General features: G+C 40.4%; 1 protein-coding gene across 1 annotated transcript in view; it reads right to left on the reverse strand.

Annotated features, from left to right (window-relative positions):
- Positions 1–5,463: 5,463 nt before the first annotated feature.
- gatad2b (GATA zinc finger domain containing 2B) overlaps positions 5,464–21,647 on the reverse strand; it is a 76,261-nt gene continuing 60,077 nt past the window's right edge. The window contains exons 5-11 of the mRNA XM_040121486.1: positions 20,420–20,548; positions 16,552–16,722; positions 13,298–13,667; positions 12,518–12,720; positions 11,046–11,156; positions 10,426–10,639; positions 5,464–7,453 (exon numbers count right to left, since the gene is read on the reverse strand). Coding sequence (XP_039977420.1) covers positions 7,317–7,453; positions 10,426–10,639; positions 11,046–11,156; positions 12,518–12,720; positions 13,298–13,667; positions 16,552–16,722; positions 20,420–20,548 — 1,335 coding nt within the window. The 3' untranslated portion in view covers positions 5,464–7,316. The remainder of the gene's footprint in view (positions 7,454–10,425; positions 10,640–11,045; positions 11,157–12,517; positions 12,721–13,297; positions 13,668–16,551; positions 16,723–20,419; positions 20,549–21,647) is intronic.

Raw genomic sequence — 21,647 nt, forward strand, 5'->3', positions numbered from 1 at the left:
CCAATCAACACACAGTGAAAGATTCAAAGTGCTTTTATCCAGAGCAAAACCATTCTGTAAGAATCAAAGTCACTTCAAGTTTGAAAGCTCAAAGAGAAAAGATAAGAAATGTTCAGATGTGTAATCTGACTGCAGACCCCGTCTGTCTGAACCAATGAGCACTTTCCTGCTAACTAACTAGTCCAAAACCAAAGAAAATGCATCCAGGGAGACTGCTTCAATAAGCAGAGGAGGGGGAAAAAAAAGAATCCCAAACATTTTGCACATTAGTTACACAATAATACACAGTGATCACAAAACGAAATGACAAGCTTCACAATATTCATGGCTTTTTGTTTGCTTTTCTACACAATATACAACCATTTAATTTTTCTTTTTTCAGTACAAGGGAGGAAAAAATGCTTATGTACAATAAGTCATTATTACTTCAAACCTAGCAAATATCGTGTCATTTATTTCATATTCAATACATTTGTTTATTTTTTAAACTGCAATAGAAAGGAAACAGAACTCAATTGAGACATCATTTAAAGAATGACTTTTGAAATCTAAAAATTGACGTTTGAAAAGAATCTGCAGTCCAAATACAAAGGTGTGAGGATGCATCTGCCAAAGAGCAAGAGACAGGAGCTTTTTTTTCCCTCCAACGTCAGATTGGCAGCAAAGGAAATGCATGACAAAAACATTGTAAAGTAAAAATTTACCCCAGACATTAAAAATACATGAAAATATATCTCTACATCCAATTTCAATTGTTCCACCAAAGGGAAAACTGATTAATGTTTTTTATATAATAAACAAAAATGATGTTTTCCATGTGTAAACTTCAGTTTACATCTCTGAATCTAATCCTAGGTAGTGTCATAGTCATGGCCTAAGTCGTTTTTTTTCACTGGGCTGTTTATCATTGGATCGCTGTGACATGGTGACGGATAGGTCTGGATTCCTCAAACACACTTTTCATGTATCATAACGTGATGAACCAAAACATATTTAGTCTGGCTGGAACAAACACCACCAACCAACCATGGTTCACATGTGTAACGGTGGAAGTTAACGGTGCAGGGAGGAAGTGTAACGGTGACACAGAACCAAAAAGGAGGCCTCCAGTTTCACCAAAAATCTCACAATGGTGTGGAACTCCATCAATGACTGGACATCGGTCTCCAGGATACAGAATCAGACACACCTAAAGAGACTCTGCCTTAGGATCAATTTAATGACATTATAGTCACAGTGAGTAGTTTGCCAAGTATATATTACTGTGGTACTGTGTTGGGTTTTTCCTCAATGGTCTTGGCTTGAGAAGAAGAGCTCATAGCCTGTGCCTCACTAGCCTTGGCCAAACGATGTGTTTTTCCCATGAAGGCTTTCTTTCAAAAAAGGCTCAAACTATCAAAGATTCTGCTGCGGCACTAGCTAGAAAAAACTGAACACTTCATCCAACAAAGGACGATTATTTTCTTAAAATGACAGTTTTCCTGTTAAAACGTCAAGTGTTTAGATTTTACTAGCAATCTGAAGAGCTGATACTAAATTAGTTTAGAACATGGACACAAAATGTCAGTATCTTGCCTTATCATGCTTGAGCTTTTCACACAGAATGAAGTAAGAAGCCAACAATGAGAGATAACACCAAGCAACGAAAACAAGTGGAGAAGAGGTGAACCCAGAGATGGGCCTGTGTTAGATCCCTTAGCTAACTAGCTGGTGGGCTAATTCAACAAAGCAACTAAAATGAACACTACTGCAGCTAACCTCTACTACTGTACAGACATTAGTTATGTTCAAATCAAAAGCGCTGACAAGGCTAGCATGTTACACACACACACACGCGCGCACACACACACACACACACACACACACACACACACACACACACACACACACACACACACACACACACACACACACACACACACACTCTTCCACGTGAAGTGCTTTAGTTTCTTTTTCCATTTTATGTTTAGTGAGAAGCTAAAACATTTACTTTTAGGAGGGGTTTTTAACTGCCACCTTAGCATCTCTTGCTTTTTAAGCTTAATGTTACATGTTTGCAACGCTTTCCATTCAGCAGACAACCAGACAAAGTCAAAACCTAGTGTATGGTTGGACCGGCCTTCATCTGTTTGCTTCTCTCCTACTCTCTGTGCTCACATATACAGTATTTTAATACAACTGAATCCCAATAAAGCTGTTCTCGTTTATATGTTTTTCTGTTTCTGTTGTCAGACAACAGAACAAGTATGAAATAGTGACTGAAAAGTGGCCCACCAAGACTACATGTTAACCAGCAGTCACTTCCAAGCCATTTCAAAGCTGCTGCTCTGCTGCTAAAATCCTGATTTTAAAACTGCAACATCATTTGACATCACTAGAAAAATAAGTTAAAGACAATGGCTGTGCTCTGATTTCAGCTCTATTTACCTGTAAAATGATCAGTCAGAGAGAAAGTTAGAAGCTCATTCACATCTGTGTCAGCTGCCGTGCCGTCAACTGAATGAGATGCATAGAGAGGTTTGCCTGTGGAGGGAAAGCCTGACCTTGGGCTTGCGGGGCAATACTGGCGATCCCTCTATTGAAAGTAGCTAAGGTTTGTCCAAAAAGTCACTAGATTTGTCAGTAAAGTCAGTAAAGGCAACACTGCTCGTAAACAGCCGTCTGATGCGCAGTAGAAACTGTTTGCGCCAGTTCATTTTGAAAGAGCAACGGCCAATGGGGAAACTCCAACACTCGGCTGGCCGGCCAGTGACGTAACCTCAGCACTCAGTCACGCAGCATTTGACTGACCAATGTTGTAACTTTATCAGTCAGTCAGTCAGTCAGTAAGTCACAGACATTTGTGTTTATAGGGCTGGTCCTGCTGCTGCGTTCGAGCCATTAAGAAGGTCAGGCTACAGCTAGACTAGCTATGTGGCTTTACTTGGCATAGCCGCGCTTTGAGTGAAATGCTAATGTCAGGAGGCTAACATGCTCACAATGACAATGTTAACAAGGTAGGTAGCAGGAATATTTACCATGATTACAATCTTATTTTAGCATTTTAGTATGTTAAGATTTCCTAATGAACACAAAACACTAAGTCCAGCTGAAGCTGAATGTCATTAGTTTTTCAGGTACAGTATTTGGTGAAAAAACCAAAGTAGTGGACAAAGTGAAATTTTGGAACACGGGTGTCTGCACAAAGTTGTGCAAAGGATTAAAAGTTAAAAAGTGTGAGTCCAGAATGAAGTGACAGTGTATTGTAACTAGACGTATGATTAGAAAGCCAACAAGCAGATATCATCCAAACACAAAAGTTAACTGCGCATCAACTGAGAGATCAACATTTTGTTAGAAACACATCAGCTGTTACCCAAGAACTGAAGGAATCCAACATGGCTGCCAGAACGTGTGTTAGAACACCCGTAAGTCTCTGCGACACTGTCACGTCAATGATGAACCTTTGCCATGATGTTTCACCACGTCAGTCTGGAATGCCTCTATCAATAGTTTATGTGCACCTGCCTAGAAATTGTCTGACATGGTATGGACTTTCAATCAGGCATCATCCTAAAATAAGTCACTCCAACAGTCTTTGCATGGTATGCTTCCAAGCCAGACATAAGATTTTATAAATTAAGTTGTGATAGCTTGAGATGTCTTTGGAAGGGGTGGCTTTCCCCTCTTTATTAGACTGAAATGTGTTGGACAGTCAGCTCAGAGCTGTGTCAACTGCCTGGTTCTCCTGATCTCCAACCCAAACTGACTTCACAGCCTCTTAGTCCGTCTATAAGGAGTCACCATGTTCTTGAGTAATACTGCACACTGACTGAACACTGCTTGAAATGCCTGACCTACTGCAAAATAGGAGCCCAGCACTCCTGGGGAAACAAGTGAAGATTTGTTAGCACACTTTGCATTGGAGTTCTGTCAATACGGGGAACTGACAGCCACTACCAAAAATTGCATACTTTGACTTGACCGGAACACTTTCTTCTTGTTAGGCTTGTGCAATGGTACACTCAGATGGAAGTCAAGGTGTATTCTGTTTTAGTCCCAGTGGTCTAAACCGTGTGTCTTTCTTATTTCCATTATTCCTACTAATGTGTGTACAATGTTAGTGTAGATAGAGATATCAAGGCCAATTCTCCTTCCAACACAACTAGATCATCTGTCACATGAAACACTAAGCAGTTTTTTTCTCCTTCCAGACAGGGTGACACCTAACATGCACTGGAGGGATATACTAAGGACACTCTGGGACATAACTGCCTCTAAATGAAATATTTACACAACAGATTTGATGAAGGAAATGTGCAAATCAAAAGAAATTTAATTTTAAATTTTTTGTAGCTGTGATCAGCCAAGAGCCTCCATGCTGTGGGTGTCCCACATGACTAGCCAGTATCTGAGAAGAAAAATCCACATTACTCTAACCATCATCTGTAAAGAAGATGGTGCTGGTTTGTGTTGCTACAGTAGTGTCTGATGGTGTGCCACTGACTGAATGTCTGGGCTAAATACGTTACTGTGAGCTCAGCACTCTGTATGCTGCTCCATGAGTTGGACAAACAGTTTGAAGACATGAGCAAAGAGACAAACTCTGTGGAAATATGGGATGTTAAAGTTGGTTTTGCCCTGCAGAAACAGTGGACATCTGTGTGATCATGAAAATATCTTTGAAAATGCAACCAGCTGCTGAAAAACAGGCAGAAGTGTGGATTTTACCCTTAGGTTGGCATTAAGAACACTATGTAAATGTATCATGTAGTAACATTCAGAGCGCTGAGGCCACAAAAGAGACTAGTGCAACAACAGATGCACTTATAGTCACTTTAAGTGTATGAAAGTGTACAGAGTAGGATTAACCAAGCCATTCTTACGTCACAGGTGTAAGGTTAGAACTCTGAAACCACAGGGGAGAGAAACTTTCACAGCCTGAATGAAACCATTTTGTTATACTTTTTTTTAATGAGGCAAAGAGGTGAATGCCTCATCCTTCTGACTCAGGACCTGGGTTGGGTCTGTGTGTCAGTATGGCAGCACCAGAGTGGATCCAAGCAGATCCCCATCAGTTCTCATGATGGATTTGTTTGAGATCGTGTCCAAAGACCTCTAGTTCAGACCTTTGAAATAAGAGGTGGGATTGCTTTGAAAAGGAGAGTAATTTAACTTAACTGATTTCTGATTATTTAGTTACTGCTGGGATTATTAGACAATGAGTCAGTCAGACCCTGTACTAATGCTTTGAACTTGCATTCAGGCCAGCAGCAGTTTATATACAGGCTGGCTCTAATCCCAGCACAATGGGCACCAGAAATGTGGAAACTGATACTTGAGGTCCAACATTTAAAGATTAACACTGGCAAAGTAAATTAGGATGAAACGTTTCACCAGCCATTAAAACACACCTTGAGGACATGTCCTGACTCACTGGCTGGCCATCAGCCAGCATCCAGACCTTAGCCACTCTCAATTGTAACATTCTTTTCCTCTTTAAAAAAAAAAAAAAAGAAAAAAAAAAGTTTTTCCAATTGGAAATATGCAAAGTGCTCCTCTGGAGTGAGGGAACTTGTGTGCAGAGCATGCACACAATGATTGATCCATTTCTCTCCCATAAAAGATATAATCCCCATCCTTTTTTTTTTTTTTTTTAATCTGAAGCTAGGTATCTACACATAATCCATACAGATATTTCAATAGTTTCTGTTTTTAGCTATGTTGATTATTATCGTCTCCGGGGGCTAATACCTCTCAGGCACACCACCTATTCATTAGGAGACGCCGCAAAAAAAACTAATAAACAAACCAAAATAAAGAATGGGAAGTGGGGGGCGGGGCAACAATCAGAAAACAATCTATAAACCCAAATAGAAGAAGAAAAGGAACCCAGATTTGTAGGTTTCTAGGTACAGAATCTGTAGTCTGGATTAACAAAATGTGATTCCACCTTCAGATTTCAGTTCGTTTCACTTTCTCACAGAACATGTGATGCCAAGAGGAGCTGCTGGGTAAAAAGGGTTCAGTCTGTGCATACCAGATAAATGGAGGTACTGAGGGGGGCATGGAGCGGGTCAGTGGCAGGTAGTGAGATGTGATGGAACCAGGAAGGAAAATTGACTTGCTTCTCTCTGAGTGGAGACCATCACCCCCTGTGAATACTGGGTAGATTTGTAGATGATGTTCTCCCACTGCCTGTCAACACCCTCCTCACTGGAGTCTGTATGGACAGCTGGTCCACTGATGGTGCATTGGGGATGTTGCTGTTTCTGTCAGTCCTGATTAGTACAGCTGTGGTAAGTCCCACATACATCCATCTGGTAAATGTTCAAATCTTTAACAGGAGGGGCTGACATCTGAATTGAAGAAACCGATGAAGACCTTTTGATGAGGAATGGTGGGAGGTGACTAGCAAAGGAAAACTTCTCCAAACTTTGATCACACAGGATTCTCTTTTGTACACGTGCATCTTTTGTCAGTCATTTCCAGTTAATTTGCTCTGATGCTGCCCTGAACTTCAGGTTAGACTTTAGCTGCATGTCAGTGTAAAAACAGCTCTTGAAATGGACCCTTTCAACGTGATGATATGAGTGTGGGTGCAATGCTTTCAATTCATGCCCCCCTCACATTCACCATTTTTAGATTAGGGTTTTCTTCCTCTTTTCAAGAGCAAGCAGAGCAGTTACTAACTTATTTTGTCTGTTTTTGATCCTATCAGTATTTTCCACTTTGTTACTTCAAGTTAACGAGCTAAAGTTGTTAAACCTTATGTTGCATAGCAACCAGAATGCTCCCTGTTGATCTTCTGTTACTAGCAATAGTCACATCTATGCTTTATAATTGAAAGGAGAAAAAAATCCTATATGACCGTGGCCTAAAGCGACCCTACAATGATTCATTGTCACTCCCCAAAGTAAAGGAGAGACAGCAGAGAAACAAAAAATGGACCAAACACTTACAAAAGAAATAAGCATAATGAGTAATAGTAACTGAAGCGAAAACGGTAGTTGCAGGTATAATAATAGTGCTACCAACAGCGATAATAATGGGAATTATAATTGTTAAACAACGCTGACGAAGAAGATTTTTACTATCATAAGAACATTTGAGATGCATTGACAGTTTAGTGTCTTTGTCTGACTTGGTGGGTTTTCATGGGTTTGTTTAAGGTAGGCACACGGACAGGCACTGCATGCGATGGGGGGTGGGGATGTTGCTTGATCTGGGAGTGCTTCAGTATAAGTGGGTGGGTGGGGTTGGGTGGGGGCGGCTGGGAGGAGGGGTAGGAGGCAGGATGAGGGTGGCATCAGTGGGGCAGGAGGGCTGGTCAGGGCTCATTTCTGTCCGGTGATGGACTGCGATATGGATCGAGGTGGGATCATGTCCAACAGGTACTCTCTCTGCCGGTCTGCTAAGCTGGAGCTCTTATGGGCGCCAACTGCTGCTGGGTTCAGATAGGCAATATTTAACCCTGTGGGAACAAGACAGACACATCAAGAGGATTCTGATATTTTACTGTACTTCAAATACTACAGTCAACAGTTTACTGTGGCTTCAGGCTTTGGAGTTTCTGTCAGTTCTCAAACAGTGGCCAGGGCCTTTATTTATATCCAACTGCAGAGAGAACCATTGCTTTATCGGAAACAGACTTCTATTAGAGACAGACTCTTAGTCCTAATACTACTTGTTACACGTAAGTTTGTGTATTTCATATTTTAATTGGATGTCTCCCTCTTCTCTGATCCACTCACACATCCTCTGTGTTCACATGATATCTTGATAACCTCCCCATCGGCTCCTTTCAGTTTAGTTTGACAGGAATACTCCTCTCACTCAATAATTCATTCTAGTCAGTTCTACTTTTCAGTTTTTGTTTTTTTGTTTAGTGTTAAGATGCTGTCAACAAAAGGCAAAACTTCCTGCTAATGTTTTACATTAAAAGCCTTCCAGCAGTTGCAAGGGCTTACTTTTCCTGCTAGGCTTTTAATTTGAAACATTGGCAGGAAATGTTGATTTCATTACCAGCAATACTGAACAATAAATAAATAAGTGACAATGTGGAGGTGGTGAGAATGAATGAGAGATTGGTAAGAGTAGGTCTTCTGCAAATAGAATGTGTTTTGGGGATGAGGTTAGTGCTGAGGAAATGTTCATTAAACATACCACTTCAGCCATTATATTAAGGGTATATCTATGTGGCCTCAGTGTTTTTTAACTGGCCTTATTTGTTTACTTGAACTGGTCATGACTTGAAAGTCAGCTTTTGAAACTACACGTTGTTCAATCATGGAGTACAAGTGATTACTAATGTGTACATATTTAAGCACAAAGCTAAAGTCTGCCTTTGGATCCACTCTATCGTTTAAACTGAAAGGGAGCACTCTGGTGAGGTAAATGTTATCTATGTGAATATGCAGAGAGGTTCACCTGACTTTAAAATCATCAGCTGATGTTGCACAGTATAGTTTGTGTTTGTCAGGTCAATATAGACACCTTCATTTTTTATTATTCACATTTATCACAAACAGTACATAAACAGACTAAGGGTCCACAGCCATGTCAGCAGCACTGTGAGGCTAATGTCAGCATGCTAACATGCTCAGAATGATATGACATGTTTAGTGTGTTAGCATGCTATAATTTTCTAATTAGCACTAAATGCAAAGTACAGCTGAGGCCAATGGGAATGTCATTAGTTTTACAGATATTTGGTCATAAACCAAAGTATAGGACAAATCTCAATTTTGACCTGATGATAAGATGAGATGGAAAGTCAGAGGATAACTAAAGTCAGTAGGATTTGTCCTCTGGGGACCATGTACAGTGGTGTCCAAAAGTCAGAGACCACTTTCCCACTCAAGTCAATGGGAAAGTGACTTTTGGACTCCACTGTGTGTATGTACAAAATTTCACGACAATCCATCTTGTAGTTGAGATATGTCAGCCTGGACTAAAGTGCTGGACCGAGAATGTAGTCAGTTCCACTTTTGCCTTTTTACTGATGTACACTCAACTGGCAGTTTATGAGGAACATCTAGCTAAAACTAATGCAGTCTAATACAACAGTCCTGTAATAAATCCTCCTTCGTGTAGGTTATAAGGTTCCGTGTGTATTGAAATTGTTTCAGAGAGATTCAGCTGTTTGATCTGTTTGGAGGATGCAGTTTGCAGTGTTGTTGAACAGTATTGAATTATATAGACAGGTGTTTCTATTATTTTGTCCACCCCATTTATCAACGAGGCTAGGATAAATAACAGAAACACCTCTCTGTATAATGAAGTACAGTTCAACAGCACCAAACACATCCTCCAAAAATGATCACAGAGTTGAATCAAAACCTCCCTGAAATAGTTTCAATAAAAACTGAACATTATAAGCTTTGGGATGGAGGATTTATTACGGGGCTGTTGTATTAGACTGCATATGGTTTAGCTAGGTGTTCCTAATAAACTGCCAACTAGTGGGTATCTAAAATGGCAGTTTGTAAAGTACAGTGGAAATGCAAGAAGAACCTCATATCAGAGTCTTACAAGTTCTTAAAGTTCAGGTAATGGGAAAAACGAGGTTACAGTTCCTGTAGTGGAAAAGGGCTGAATATAAATCAACAATCAACAATCAAATTTGAATCCTACTGAACTCTGTTTCTTTACCGTACAATACTGTGTTTTCTTTTACGGGAGCCAAATACTAAAGGTCCTGATTCACGATATTTCACCTCATATGCCAGTGAAAATTAGTTTGAGTGTGTAAAAAAATATTTGGCTGCACTAGCAAGTGACTCTGAGCTCAGACAGATAGCCTGGCAAAATGCTAAATGTTGGCTATCAAATCTGTTCTCTTGCTTTCTCATGATCAAAGCTGAGAATATGTTGAAGCTTCTTATGTTTAGCTTGGCGCTGACCATCACTTTTACCAGTTAAAATGACAAACGTCTCAGACGGCAGGTCATATCAGCTGTCACTAATTAATGTTAATTCTGTGAGTAACAGCATGTCAGAACAAAATTAAACTCGTCCGTTGTCAGTTTGTGCGTCTGTACTTGACCGAAGATCATTTGTGGGGAGGGAGCCCCCAATATGTAATGCCACTGTAAAGTCAGAGTGGACTGAGTGTTTTTCTAGTTCCAGCAACTCCAACAGAGTGAGTCATCTCTAGCTGATCAGTTTTATGTCAGTTTTAGGAGTTGTATCCTCCCAGTGAAATATTTGTCATTATCAGATCAATAACTAAAGCTTATAAACTTAACAATTCTGAATCAGGAACTTCAATATTTGGATCAAGTACAGCTCTAATTTCATTGTGTTAGATAGAAGCTGTATCAGCAGATACTCAATATTAGAGGACTCACGATCAGGGCCAGAAAACACCTTATTTGGACACCCTTGGTGAACATGAAATTAATCCATCACACAAACACACAATAGATACTGTACAGTAGGTACCTGGGATGTTGTAGATCTGGCGACGGCTGTCGTGCTGCAGTCTATTGCTGCTACTGCTGCTGCTGCTTCCTCCACCGCTGCCACAGTGCTTGGCACTAGTCATTCCCATGAGGCTGCTGGCCACTGACAGCTGGGAGGCCTGAGCGAAGTTTGACAGAACGCCTCGTGCTGAGTTGGACAGACCTCGCTGCAGGGAGGCCTGAGGCTGGGGAGCCTGAGGGAAGTACAGACATCCCATTAACTTCACCAGCACTGCCACACAAGTGCACAAATTACAAAATTACAAATTACAGTGGTGTATTACTGGATTTAGTCAATTATCATGCAAATACCAGAGATTTGCTGGTTACAGCATAAAACATGCTTTGTTCAGGCTGCATTTCTTTGTTTTCTTTGTTTCATGTCACCTTTCTGCATTTAATCCTTCTAAAAAAAATAATTGATTAAAGGCGCGTCTCTTGTGATTTCTGAGCAGTGACGTTTAATAATCAACTCGTTAAAAACTCATTGTGATCATTATTTTTTTATAGCCTGATTTCGAATCATCATTCCAAACTAATGTTATAATAGAAATGAAGGCATGTGTAAGGTGGACTGTCAGGTGGCATACTGCAGCGTACCTGGCGGAGGGCATGATGTCGGATCATGGTGTCAGTCTTGGAGGCGTTGGGGCCAGTAGGGACCGAGTTGGGAGAGAGGGCAGCTTGCTGCTGCAGCCTCTGTTCAATCTCCTGGCGTGGAGAAACACACACATTTAGGACTTCACATGGATAATTACATTCACATACATACTGCACATTTATCTATTCCTTGTGGCCCCTTTTTGCAAACTTTATTGTGTTGTAAATGTAATTTTAATTGGATAAAACTGCCATTTTTGCCCATTACTCTACAATCAATAACACATAATGACAAAGTGAAAACATGTTTAGAAATATTTCCCTTGTAGCACTCTTATTTGATTCAAAGTTTGATTTCCGCGAGGTGACAGAACTCACCACTGATCCAGTCCACCCTTCTTTGCAGCTCTAGTCACTGAGTAATGTTCAGTCCCAACCACCAGCTATTATAGTAAGTGGAGTTTGAGTTATCCAAACATCATTTGAGGGACTCAGAGCATGAGGAAAAAAGATTCTCTGGTCTAATGAGACAAAAATTGAACGCTTTGGACAGAACTCATAAAACTATGACTGTTGAACACCAGGTACTGTTCATTAACTGGCTAATACCATCCCTATGGTGAAGAATGGTGGAGGCAGCATCATGCTGTGGGGGTCAGAACTGAGGGAAGGATGAATGCAGCCAAATACAGAGAGGTCCTTGAAGAAAACCTGCTCCAGAGTGCACAAGACCTGATACGGGGGAGATGGTTCACCTTTCAGCGGGACAATGATCCGAAGCATACAGCCAAGACAATGCTGAAGTGGCTTCGGTACAAGTCTCAGACTTTCCCTGAGGGGCTCAGCCAAAGCCTAGAGTTAAAACCCCATAGAACATCTGTGGAGAGACCTGAAGATGTCAGTTCACAGACACTAACAGACATCCAATCTGACAGAGCCTGAGAGGATCTTCCAGGAAGAATGAGATAAACTGTCCAATTCCAGGTGTGCAAAGCTTGTAGAGACTTACCCAAGAAAACCTGAAGCTGTAATTGCTGCCAGAGGGGCTTCTACAAAATACTGAATTAAGGGTCTAAATACTTTTATTTTAAAAAAAAAACTGACATTCATAAATTTGTAAAAATTTGTAAAAACATGTTTCTCTTTGTCATAGTGGATTATTCAGTGTAGACTGATGGGCAAAAATGGCAATTTTATCCATGTAAAGTTAAATCTACAACAAAATGAAGTGTACAAAAAGCCACTTTACACTTGACACTTTAATTGAGTTTGCACCATCACAATTCTTTGCTCTCATATCCTTAAAGGCACACATGTACAAGAAACTCCATACCAGATATTAAAACTTGCCACTTCATTAAGATATAGTGCTGGTTGGTAAAATGATAATGATATTCCGTATGTTGTGATATAAATAAATATGTTGATATGAATATACAACCAACATGATGCAGAGGGACAGTGGTGCTGACCTGCTCCTGTTGCAGGGCCTTCACAAAGGCATTCTTCAGCCTGTTGGTGTGCTCCGCCTTCAGAGCCTTCTTCTGATTGGACGTCATGCACTGCTCACAGAGGATTCGCCCGCTCTTCTCTTGCTTCCAGTGAGGGGTGAAGTCGGTTCTGCACTGGGCACAGAAGAAAGGCTCCATGCGGGCCAGCGTCCCTCTGAGTTTACCTACAGAGAAGACTCTGCTTCAGCCAAAATTAGGGCTTACAGCCAAAGTGACAATCTGAAGCCCCAGTTACATGTTGTCTGAAGGCAGTGTACAGGGGTCACTTTCTTACTGGGGCAGTTTTCCAGCAGTGATTGGCAGAAACACTATCTTTCCACTACCAAACTACGAGAGCAAGAGTCAGGTTGTAAAAAATGACATTTTCTCTTCAATGGAATCTAACAGCAGTAATTGAACTAAAACAAACTTACACCTTTCAGAAACACCTTTTACTTTTGCAAACAGCAGCAAGACTTACTGAACTGATTTTTACAAACTTCTGAATGTAGTAATCTTTTCACATTCTTCTTAGGTGGAGAGGGTGAAAGCACTGCAGCTCCCCTTTAGGTTGTGCTTTCATGATCAGTGAGGTTTGGTTTTACATTTTGGAACACTGTCAAAAACAAATACCCTTTTATATGTTCATGTTGGTGCTTACTTCATCCCCAAGTTTGACCTCACAGGTTTATGTTCTGACTCTAGGAGAATGATATGAAAAGGTTTGCCGATGTTTCGCCCCTCAGAGTGTCACCTGCTTACCCTGACTGTCGAGCACACTCTGCACCACCTCCTCCAAGCCCACCATGTAGATGAACTCGCTATTGGCAGCAGAGGGAAGGAAGTGGAGGAGCGGGGCGGGGGGTTTGGGTGGAGGGATCTCTAGCAGGGTTTTCTCCAGCTGCTTCCTGAGGGCCAGCTTGGCCGCTGCCTGGCTGCTGGCCTGGTCGGCCATGGAGCTCACCCCTCCACTGGCTGACCCGGACATGGTGGACGGGCTGACGGCCGAAGCTCCGCCCAGGCTGCCCGCCACCCCACTGGCCCCTGCCGCTGCTGCTGCTTGCATGTGGGCCAGATTCATGTACATGGCACTGGAGCCTGAGCGCTGGGAAGCTGCCACCTGCTGGCTGGCCTGCAGGGAGACACACATTCTGTACTGCTTAGCAATATGTATTATTCATTATTAAAAGTCACATTTTTAAGGTTTCAACACTACCGTCACAGTTTATAAAGTCATGAGAGATCACTATTAATCACTATAATCGCTATTATTTACCATTCAAAATCCTGAGCTACTGTATGTGTTTGTATTCATACATAAGTGTTTAAATGCAGTTAATTTTTAAGTGCTCCCTGTCCACTCTTGAAGCTTGCCATTTGACTGGCCTCTGTGTGTAGAGCTGGGGACATTTAAATTGCGATTGAGTTGGGTTGTGGGATTGAGGTTTTCACTGGTTCACTCAGGTCTGTGTGTCAGTATTTCTAATACCTGACTGAATCCAAGTAGACTCTCTCAACTCTGATCATGGTGGAGCATAATGTCGCTGCCAGTGATGGTGTTCTCTCTTTGGGTCTGTGTTGACTGCATTTTGGATTTGATCTAATTATTCTCAGGTTATTTTAATACAGTCTGACTGTCCTCTGGTCCCATTTTGAGAATTAAAGGTTCTCTGTGGAGTTTTTGACCTCTTAGTAGCATTATGGAGCTAGTTTTCTGTGACTGGGTCTGTATTTTGTTTCTATCGTGAACATGCATGAGGACTCATGCATTTGGATGATGTGATACCGATGGTGTGTCACACTGTTCCACTATTCTACAGGTGGCAGTAACATATCAAGTTATGCAGCAATGCACCAACAAAGGCATAGAAATAGAAGACTGTTAGCCAGTACACATGGATGTAAACAGTGCAGGATCTAAAATATTTTTAAAAAATCAGCTTTGCAAATGTTTTATGAGGAAGGAAATACAGTCAACACATTTGTTAGAGTTAAAGGATGCACACAATGAATTTTGATGACAAGAAAACTCCACTGACACCTTTAATAATGGTTAGGTACTTAAGTTTTTGGACAGTGACACAATTTTTGTAATTATGTCTCTGTGCACCACAATGGATTTCAAAGAAGCCATCAAGATGTGATTGAGGTGTAGACTTTCAGCTTTAATTCTTTTATACATAGTCCCTCTTTAAGAGACTAAAAAGTAATTGGACAAACCAACATAATTGTAAGTGCTTTTTTAGGCCTTTACTGCAGCCACCTAAAGTTGCTGCTTGTTTGTGGGTCTTTCTGCCTTCAGTTTTGTCTTCAGTTAGTAAAAGGCATGCTCAGTTAGGTTGAGGTCAGGTGACTGACTTGGTCATTGAAGAATATTCCATTTCTTTGCCTTGAGAAGCTCTTGTGTGACTTTTGCAGTATGTTTTGGGTCATATCCATGACAGATATCATAGCCCTTTACACTTCATAATTTATCGTGCTACTTCTATCAGCAGTCACATCATCAATAAACCCCAGTGACCCAGTTCCATTGGCAGCCATACGTGCTCATGCCATGACACTGGCTCTTCCATGTTTGACAGATGATGTGGTGGCTTTGGATCATGAATCTTGTTCCAGAACTGGGCAGGCTTTGATTTTTTTTTTTTTTAGGTGTTTTCTGGCTAAGTCTAATCTGGCCTCTCTATTCCTGAGTGTTACCAGTGGTTTGCACCTTGTGGTAAACCCTCGGTTTATACATTCATGAAGGCGTCTCTTGATTGTAGACTTTAAAAATGACACGCTTACCTACTCGAGAGTGTTCTTGACCTGGCTAGATGTTGTGAAGGTGTGTTCCTTCACCAAGGAAAGAATTCTTTGATCATCCACTTTAGTTGTCTTCTGTGGTCTTCCAGGCCTTTTGGTGTTGCTGAGCTCACTAGTGCATTCTTTCTTATTAAGAATGTACCAAATTGTTGATTTGGCCACTCCTAAAGTTTCTGCTATCTGTCTGATAGGGTTGTTTTGTTATTCCGCCTGATGATGCCTCCTTCATGTGCATCAACACCTCTTTGTACCATATATTGCCTGTTCCCATGAACAACCAAATGTAAATTTAACACTTGGAATCAACTCCAGACCTTTTGTCCGCTTAATTTGTTATGAAATAACAAGAGAATAGGCCACAGCTGATCATGAAACTAAATATCCGTTAACTGTCCAATTACTCTTGAGCCTTTGTAAATGAGTGACTATATATAAAAATGGCTATAATTCCTTTTAACAAAAATATCGCATTAACCGTTTGGTTAATGTGATATTTTTGTTAAGACTACACTTCAATCACATATTGATGCCTTCGTTTCAAAACCATTGTGGTGGTGTACAGAGGCAAAATTCTGAAAAATTCTGAAAATGATGTTGCTGTCCAAATACTTTCTATTTAACAGAACAATATTTTGATCTGTCTTCATCAGACACTTTCAGGTATTGAAAATGGACTTGGCTGTTTCTCATCAGGTCTAAATTGTGAACACCTGAAGAATCTCTTATGGGGAATCTTTAGTGGGAAATTGTGTTTGTTACATGCTGAAATGACATGAAATAAACAACAACACTCCATTGTCTAAAAACTTTCTAGAAAAAGTGAGCACACAACTGTTGACCAAGGCTGTGTTGTTGGGCTGCAATTTTAGTAATTTATGTTGTTACAAACGTCAGTGTGATTTTACTTACTTCTGGAACAGAGCCTGGAAGTTCTGGTATTCACTTTGGCTCAATGTGTTGACTTGAGAACAATTTTACTGCAGATGTACTTTTTCCCCCAAAGTAAAGCATGCTATGGACACTCTAAATCAGTTACCTGTTTCAGTGTGGGTGCTGGGTGACTTTTGTTACTTTAAATTACAATCACAATACAAGAAACAATCCCCACTAAAAAACTATTTCTGTTGCACAGAGTAGTACAGAACAGTGTGACATTAGTGAATGCAGTGCTGGGCTCGGAGCAGTTTGCTGGGCTTGGTATAAAAGCATACCTGCTGGTAGCTGACGGCGTTGGCCATGCTGCTGGAGCTGGAGCGAGACATCCCAGGCTTGGAGGAGACCCTCTGGCCCTGGAGCTGGGCAGGGTTGGGGGCTATCACTCGCTGGGACATTAGCATGGGCGGCAGGTTGGCATTGGCTGCTGACCTGATGACTGTATGACCCTATAGGAAGGAAATATCAGAGAGGAGTTTTATGGAAAGAAAAGGCTCAAAGAAAATAGTAAATCTGCACTTATATAGCGCTTTTCTAGTCTTATCAACCACTCAAAGTGCTTTACACTATGCGCCACATACACCCATTTGCACACACTTTCATAAATCGCTTTTCTATACATACATATACACACTCACACACTTATGATACATCGGGGTCGATTTGGGGTTCAGTATCTTGCCCAAGGACACTTCGACATGTCCGACAGTCTGGTTAATGTCTGGTTAGTCCTTGAAGTTCCAAAAGATATAATTTTTATCGTGTATTCACAAGATGAAAATAAAATCTCATCTCTCAGGACTTCGGGGGTTTCGATTTTAATAATCTCTCTGCAAGCTGGTGTCTGTCATATGCCAAAGATCATTTGTGAAGAGAAAAAAAACAAAAACAAAAACAAAAAAAAACACTACTAGGTAGCAACATTCCACAACAGTGAGTGGACTTGTTTATTTTTGCAGTCCAGCAATGCCAACAGAGTGATGAGTCATCTCAGTGCCTTAGACCACCTGGGCTCTGTTCTTCAAACATGGTTTTAACAACACGTTAGCCTGAGATAGTTTTCAGGCTAAGAAGATTCTGTTAATTCTCATTCAGCTTATTTGGTTCTTCAAACAGAGGATTGATTTGTTACTCGTGGATGATGTTATCCGTTTTAACGGTGCACTTTTATTTTGAAATAAAGGCAACACAAGTAGAGAGCCAACACCTTGATCAGCCATGATTGGCTGAGATCGGATTGTATAATTGCAGTTATTTGAGGTAGGCGTGTAGAGAAGCCTCCCAGCATTCACTGGGGCAATACATTCATGGACATAAGCTTAATTCTACTGTTAAAAAAAAAGCCCGTATTGAAATATTGACAGTCGGGGGCGTGGCCAGCATGAATAAATACAGGTTGGTCGCTATTAAAAGCCAGGTAGCAAAACGCACAGGAGGGAGGTAAAATTACCTGTAGCCTACTACAACAGCTTACATGATAACTTCAATATAATGTTCATTTCTACATATTTAATCATCTGTGCAACTACAGAGTCATGTTATACTCCCTACTCTACTGAGGTCATTTCTTTTTAAATCACAAATCAAATTTTCAGACTGTCAGAAACTCCAGTTGTTTTCTTCTTTTTTGTACTCCTGATCCATGTTCAGCTACCACCAGCAAAAACTCAGCACTTCCTGATGTTTTTCACATTGAAAGCCTATATATGAAAGGAAGGCCTCAACACCTTTAATGTGAAAATTCTGGAGGAAGTGTTGAGTTTCATTCATGGTAATGTATTTCAGGGAAAAAGGCAAAGTGAAGGCCTGATGAGCCTCTGTAGTTGAACCGATTAATTAGTGCTGTGGAAATCAACATTATACTGAAGGTTAACTGAGTTTGTATTAATTGGGAACAGGGAAATGGAAATTTAGGACTGTCTCTAATAAGTAAGTAAATTCAGTGTAAGTAAAGACCTGTGTCTCTCTGCCACTGAGGTAAATAAAGCCACTATTGGAGAGTTTACAATATGTGTACTCTTTCACTGTTAAGAGTGTTATTTTGTTCTATGCTGGCCTCCACAACGCTTCCACCGGTTCCACACTTCTATCATTATTATACAGTTAGTTTTTCTGAGTGACTGTAGTTAGCCCATAAGTGATGTGTGCATGATTAAGCAGATTAAATGACGTGACCAAATTACAGCAAACTAATTTAAAATACTCTGGTTTATAAACCTATTCCAAAGTATATATGGTCTGAACTTATGATGCAAACACAATAAATATATTTTAGTGTTCTAATGAAAAATCATCATAAAATCAGATTAAGTAGACTGTTTTTCTGTCTTCAAAGCCAAGAAAAGGTGATGGGTCTTTGAGTTTCCTTTGACTTATTTATAACTCAAGTTATTTCCATTTTAATTAAACAATAGATCGAAAAGGGATTCGAAATAAGCAGATTTGATTAAATGCTATTTAATTAATGTTACTGTTTTATGTTATTATTTAATGTAAGTACATTCAGTGTCCAGTCTATCAGGTTCCATAAACTAAAATTAACAGTCTAACCTGCCACTCCTGCATTAAACAGAGGTTGTACTGTTTAGAGAGTGTTGATTTGTATTGTGTTACATTGATAGGTGTTTTCTAATATTGAGTCTACCACCACTGATATAAACCAGGTGGACAAAATATTCAACAAAATTCAAAATAAGGTGTACAAGATAAGCTCTTTTTAATAATGTAATAATGCAATTTATTAGAACCTTCATGAAGATAGGATTTATTACAGCGCTGTTGTATTAGCCTGCCTTAGTTTCATCTAGGGGGAACTGATAAACGGACATATACGGACGTATACTACTGTGTTTAAATCTCCTTTTTAATATATGAGGCATTTATGTTGACATATTTTACCAAAGACCAGGTTTATAAGGAGGAAGCTCTCCCTTCATGCAGGCAGATCCGGTGTGCAGTGTTTAGTGTTTAGACAGATATGATACATAGTGTGGGCAGCAGAGGGCAGTAACTTTGTGGTGGCAACAAACCAGGTAGAAAATTACCATCCCTACAAAACAAGCTGATAAGACAACACACACGCACGCACGCATGCATGCACACACGCACACACACACACACACACACACACATAGAGACACAAAGCCATCCATAAAGACAGAGAACTGCTGAATATTTAATACTATCTCAACATGTAATGGAGGAGCAGGGGTACATCATGAAGAACAAAAGCTTCCAGCAGGAGGCTGTCTTATAATCAGAACGGGACCTTCTTCTAACCCATTCATTCCCTAAACTGAACCCAGTCCTAATATTAGTCTACACAAATATCTTAATCCTGATTTAGCCTGAACCTTTACCTGTATCTCACACAGCAGACTTCTGTGTATGCACACTCAAAGAGGGCTCAAGGAAATCTTGAAAAACACCAGGATGATAAGACCTTTAGAGAATCTGAGGCTCTGGATTCTGACTTTTATATGATTCACCTCTGGAAAAAACATTTCTTTTTTATTTTCTGTTAGGATTCATCCAAAGAGAATTCCAGGGTTGTAGACAAAACCACTTAGAGAAAGTCAGGACCAAGGCAACACTTAGCACAATCACATTTAAGTTAAACAGTCAAGAGACTGACATAAATGGAGTCCTCTTCCATTTTGTTCAGTTTGAGAAGTCCTTTGGGGATTTAGAATTGAATTTTAGTCAAGTTAGGGGATTCATCAGAGACAGATTTTCTTTAGTCCCTTGTATGGGTCACGCTCAAAAACACTGTAAACATTAAAATAAAACCTTTAAAATAAAAAGTAATGTAGCTCTACTTGAAGACATATTCTGGTGATGCACTGTAAAGCCAGGTGAGCAGCTGTTAGGTCTGCTGACAACACATAACTGTAGACACTAAAAACTCATTTGTACTCAAGACCACAAATAACAAATATGAGATAATAGAATCACCTGGAGTTCTGCACTTTTGCTCTGTGTCATTTTCCTGAAGTCATGGCTGATTTCTAACCCAAGTGCAATTTGTCCTTTTACTTTGCCATCTTTGAAGAAGATAGGAGTCATCACAACCTCATTCTGGAGGTGCACAAGTGAAATGGTTCCTAACATGTATGAATAATAAAACACAAACACACACACACAGACCTGTGCAGTGCGGAGGTTCTGGGGCTCAGGGTTGTGCAAGCCTGGCCTCACAGGCAGTTTCCCCAGGCCAGGAGAGCTATGGATCGGAGGAGGCTGAACAGAGGATGCAGCATTCTGGACCACTGGGACCTGCACACATCCATCAACACAACATTAATAGTACCATATTCCAGCATAGACTTCTGAAACTCTTACATGCCCTGCTGTGTTATAGATGAGATTTTTCGTCATATCACATATTAAATTTGAAATCATATTACAGTACCCAGTTAGAGTTTGACCATAGTAACAGCCAATCATACACAAGCATACCAATTACATGTTTTGCCCATTTAATACTGATCACATACACTCAGTTGGCTGTTTGTCTAATACAACAATCCTGTAATAAATCCTCCTTCATGAAGGTTCTAATGATCAGTTTTTATTGAAACTGTTTTGGAGAGGTACTGATTTAACTGTATGATCCTTTTGGAGGATGTAGTTTGTGCTGGTGTTGCTGTGCATTGCATTATACAGACAGGTGTTTCACTGTGTCAGATTAGCTTATCAAAGAGTCATTAATTCTTTCTATGACTTAAATAAAAGGCAGTAAACCCTGCAGGGCGTCGACCAATCAGATTTTACCTAACTGTATGTACCTCACACAACTGTTCAGAATTTCGAAAATTGTATCCCTGTCCAAATACTTGGATCTAACTGTAGGTAATGGGTAAGGTGCCAAGGACCGTCATTACTGTTCCACCTGACAACACCAACATCATCATTCCTCTTTTACAGCAGAAGAGTGCTCTGTGTTCCTGTTGGTCAATGTCACCAAACACATCTTAGAAGTTGTCAAACTCTGTGAGAGAAGGGAGATACATTTGTCTATTTTGTCAGGATGTCATGAGATGTCCCAGATGGCCGCTTGTTGCACAAGGACACAATAAGCAGGATAAAAGCATCAATAGTCACTCCACTCATTTTCCTTCCTGACACCACGTCTCTCAGATAGAAACATTACCGGGCTAATATCAACCCATCAAAGAGATCATCCAGTCTGCTGCTGATACTATCCAAGTTACAGTCTAAACTTTTCATATTAATCTGCACTCACAACTAAATTACCATGCAATCCTACATAAACCCATCCAAGCTCCTGGTCTGGGAGTATATTAAAGATACACTGGAGAGTTTGTTTTGAAGGCAGTAAGGCTTGGTATGTGTCCAGTTGATTGGAATACCA

The sequence above is a fragment of the Xiphias gladius genome, chromosome 24 (assembly GCF_016859285.1).
Source record: "Xiphias gladius isolate SHS-SW01 ecotype Sanya breed wild chromosome 24, ASM1685928v1, whole genome shotgun sequence".
Taxonomy (NCBI): Eukaryota; Metazoa; Chordata; class Actinopteri; order Istiophoriformes; family Xiphiidae; genus Xiphias; species Xiphias gladius.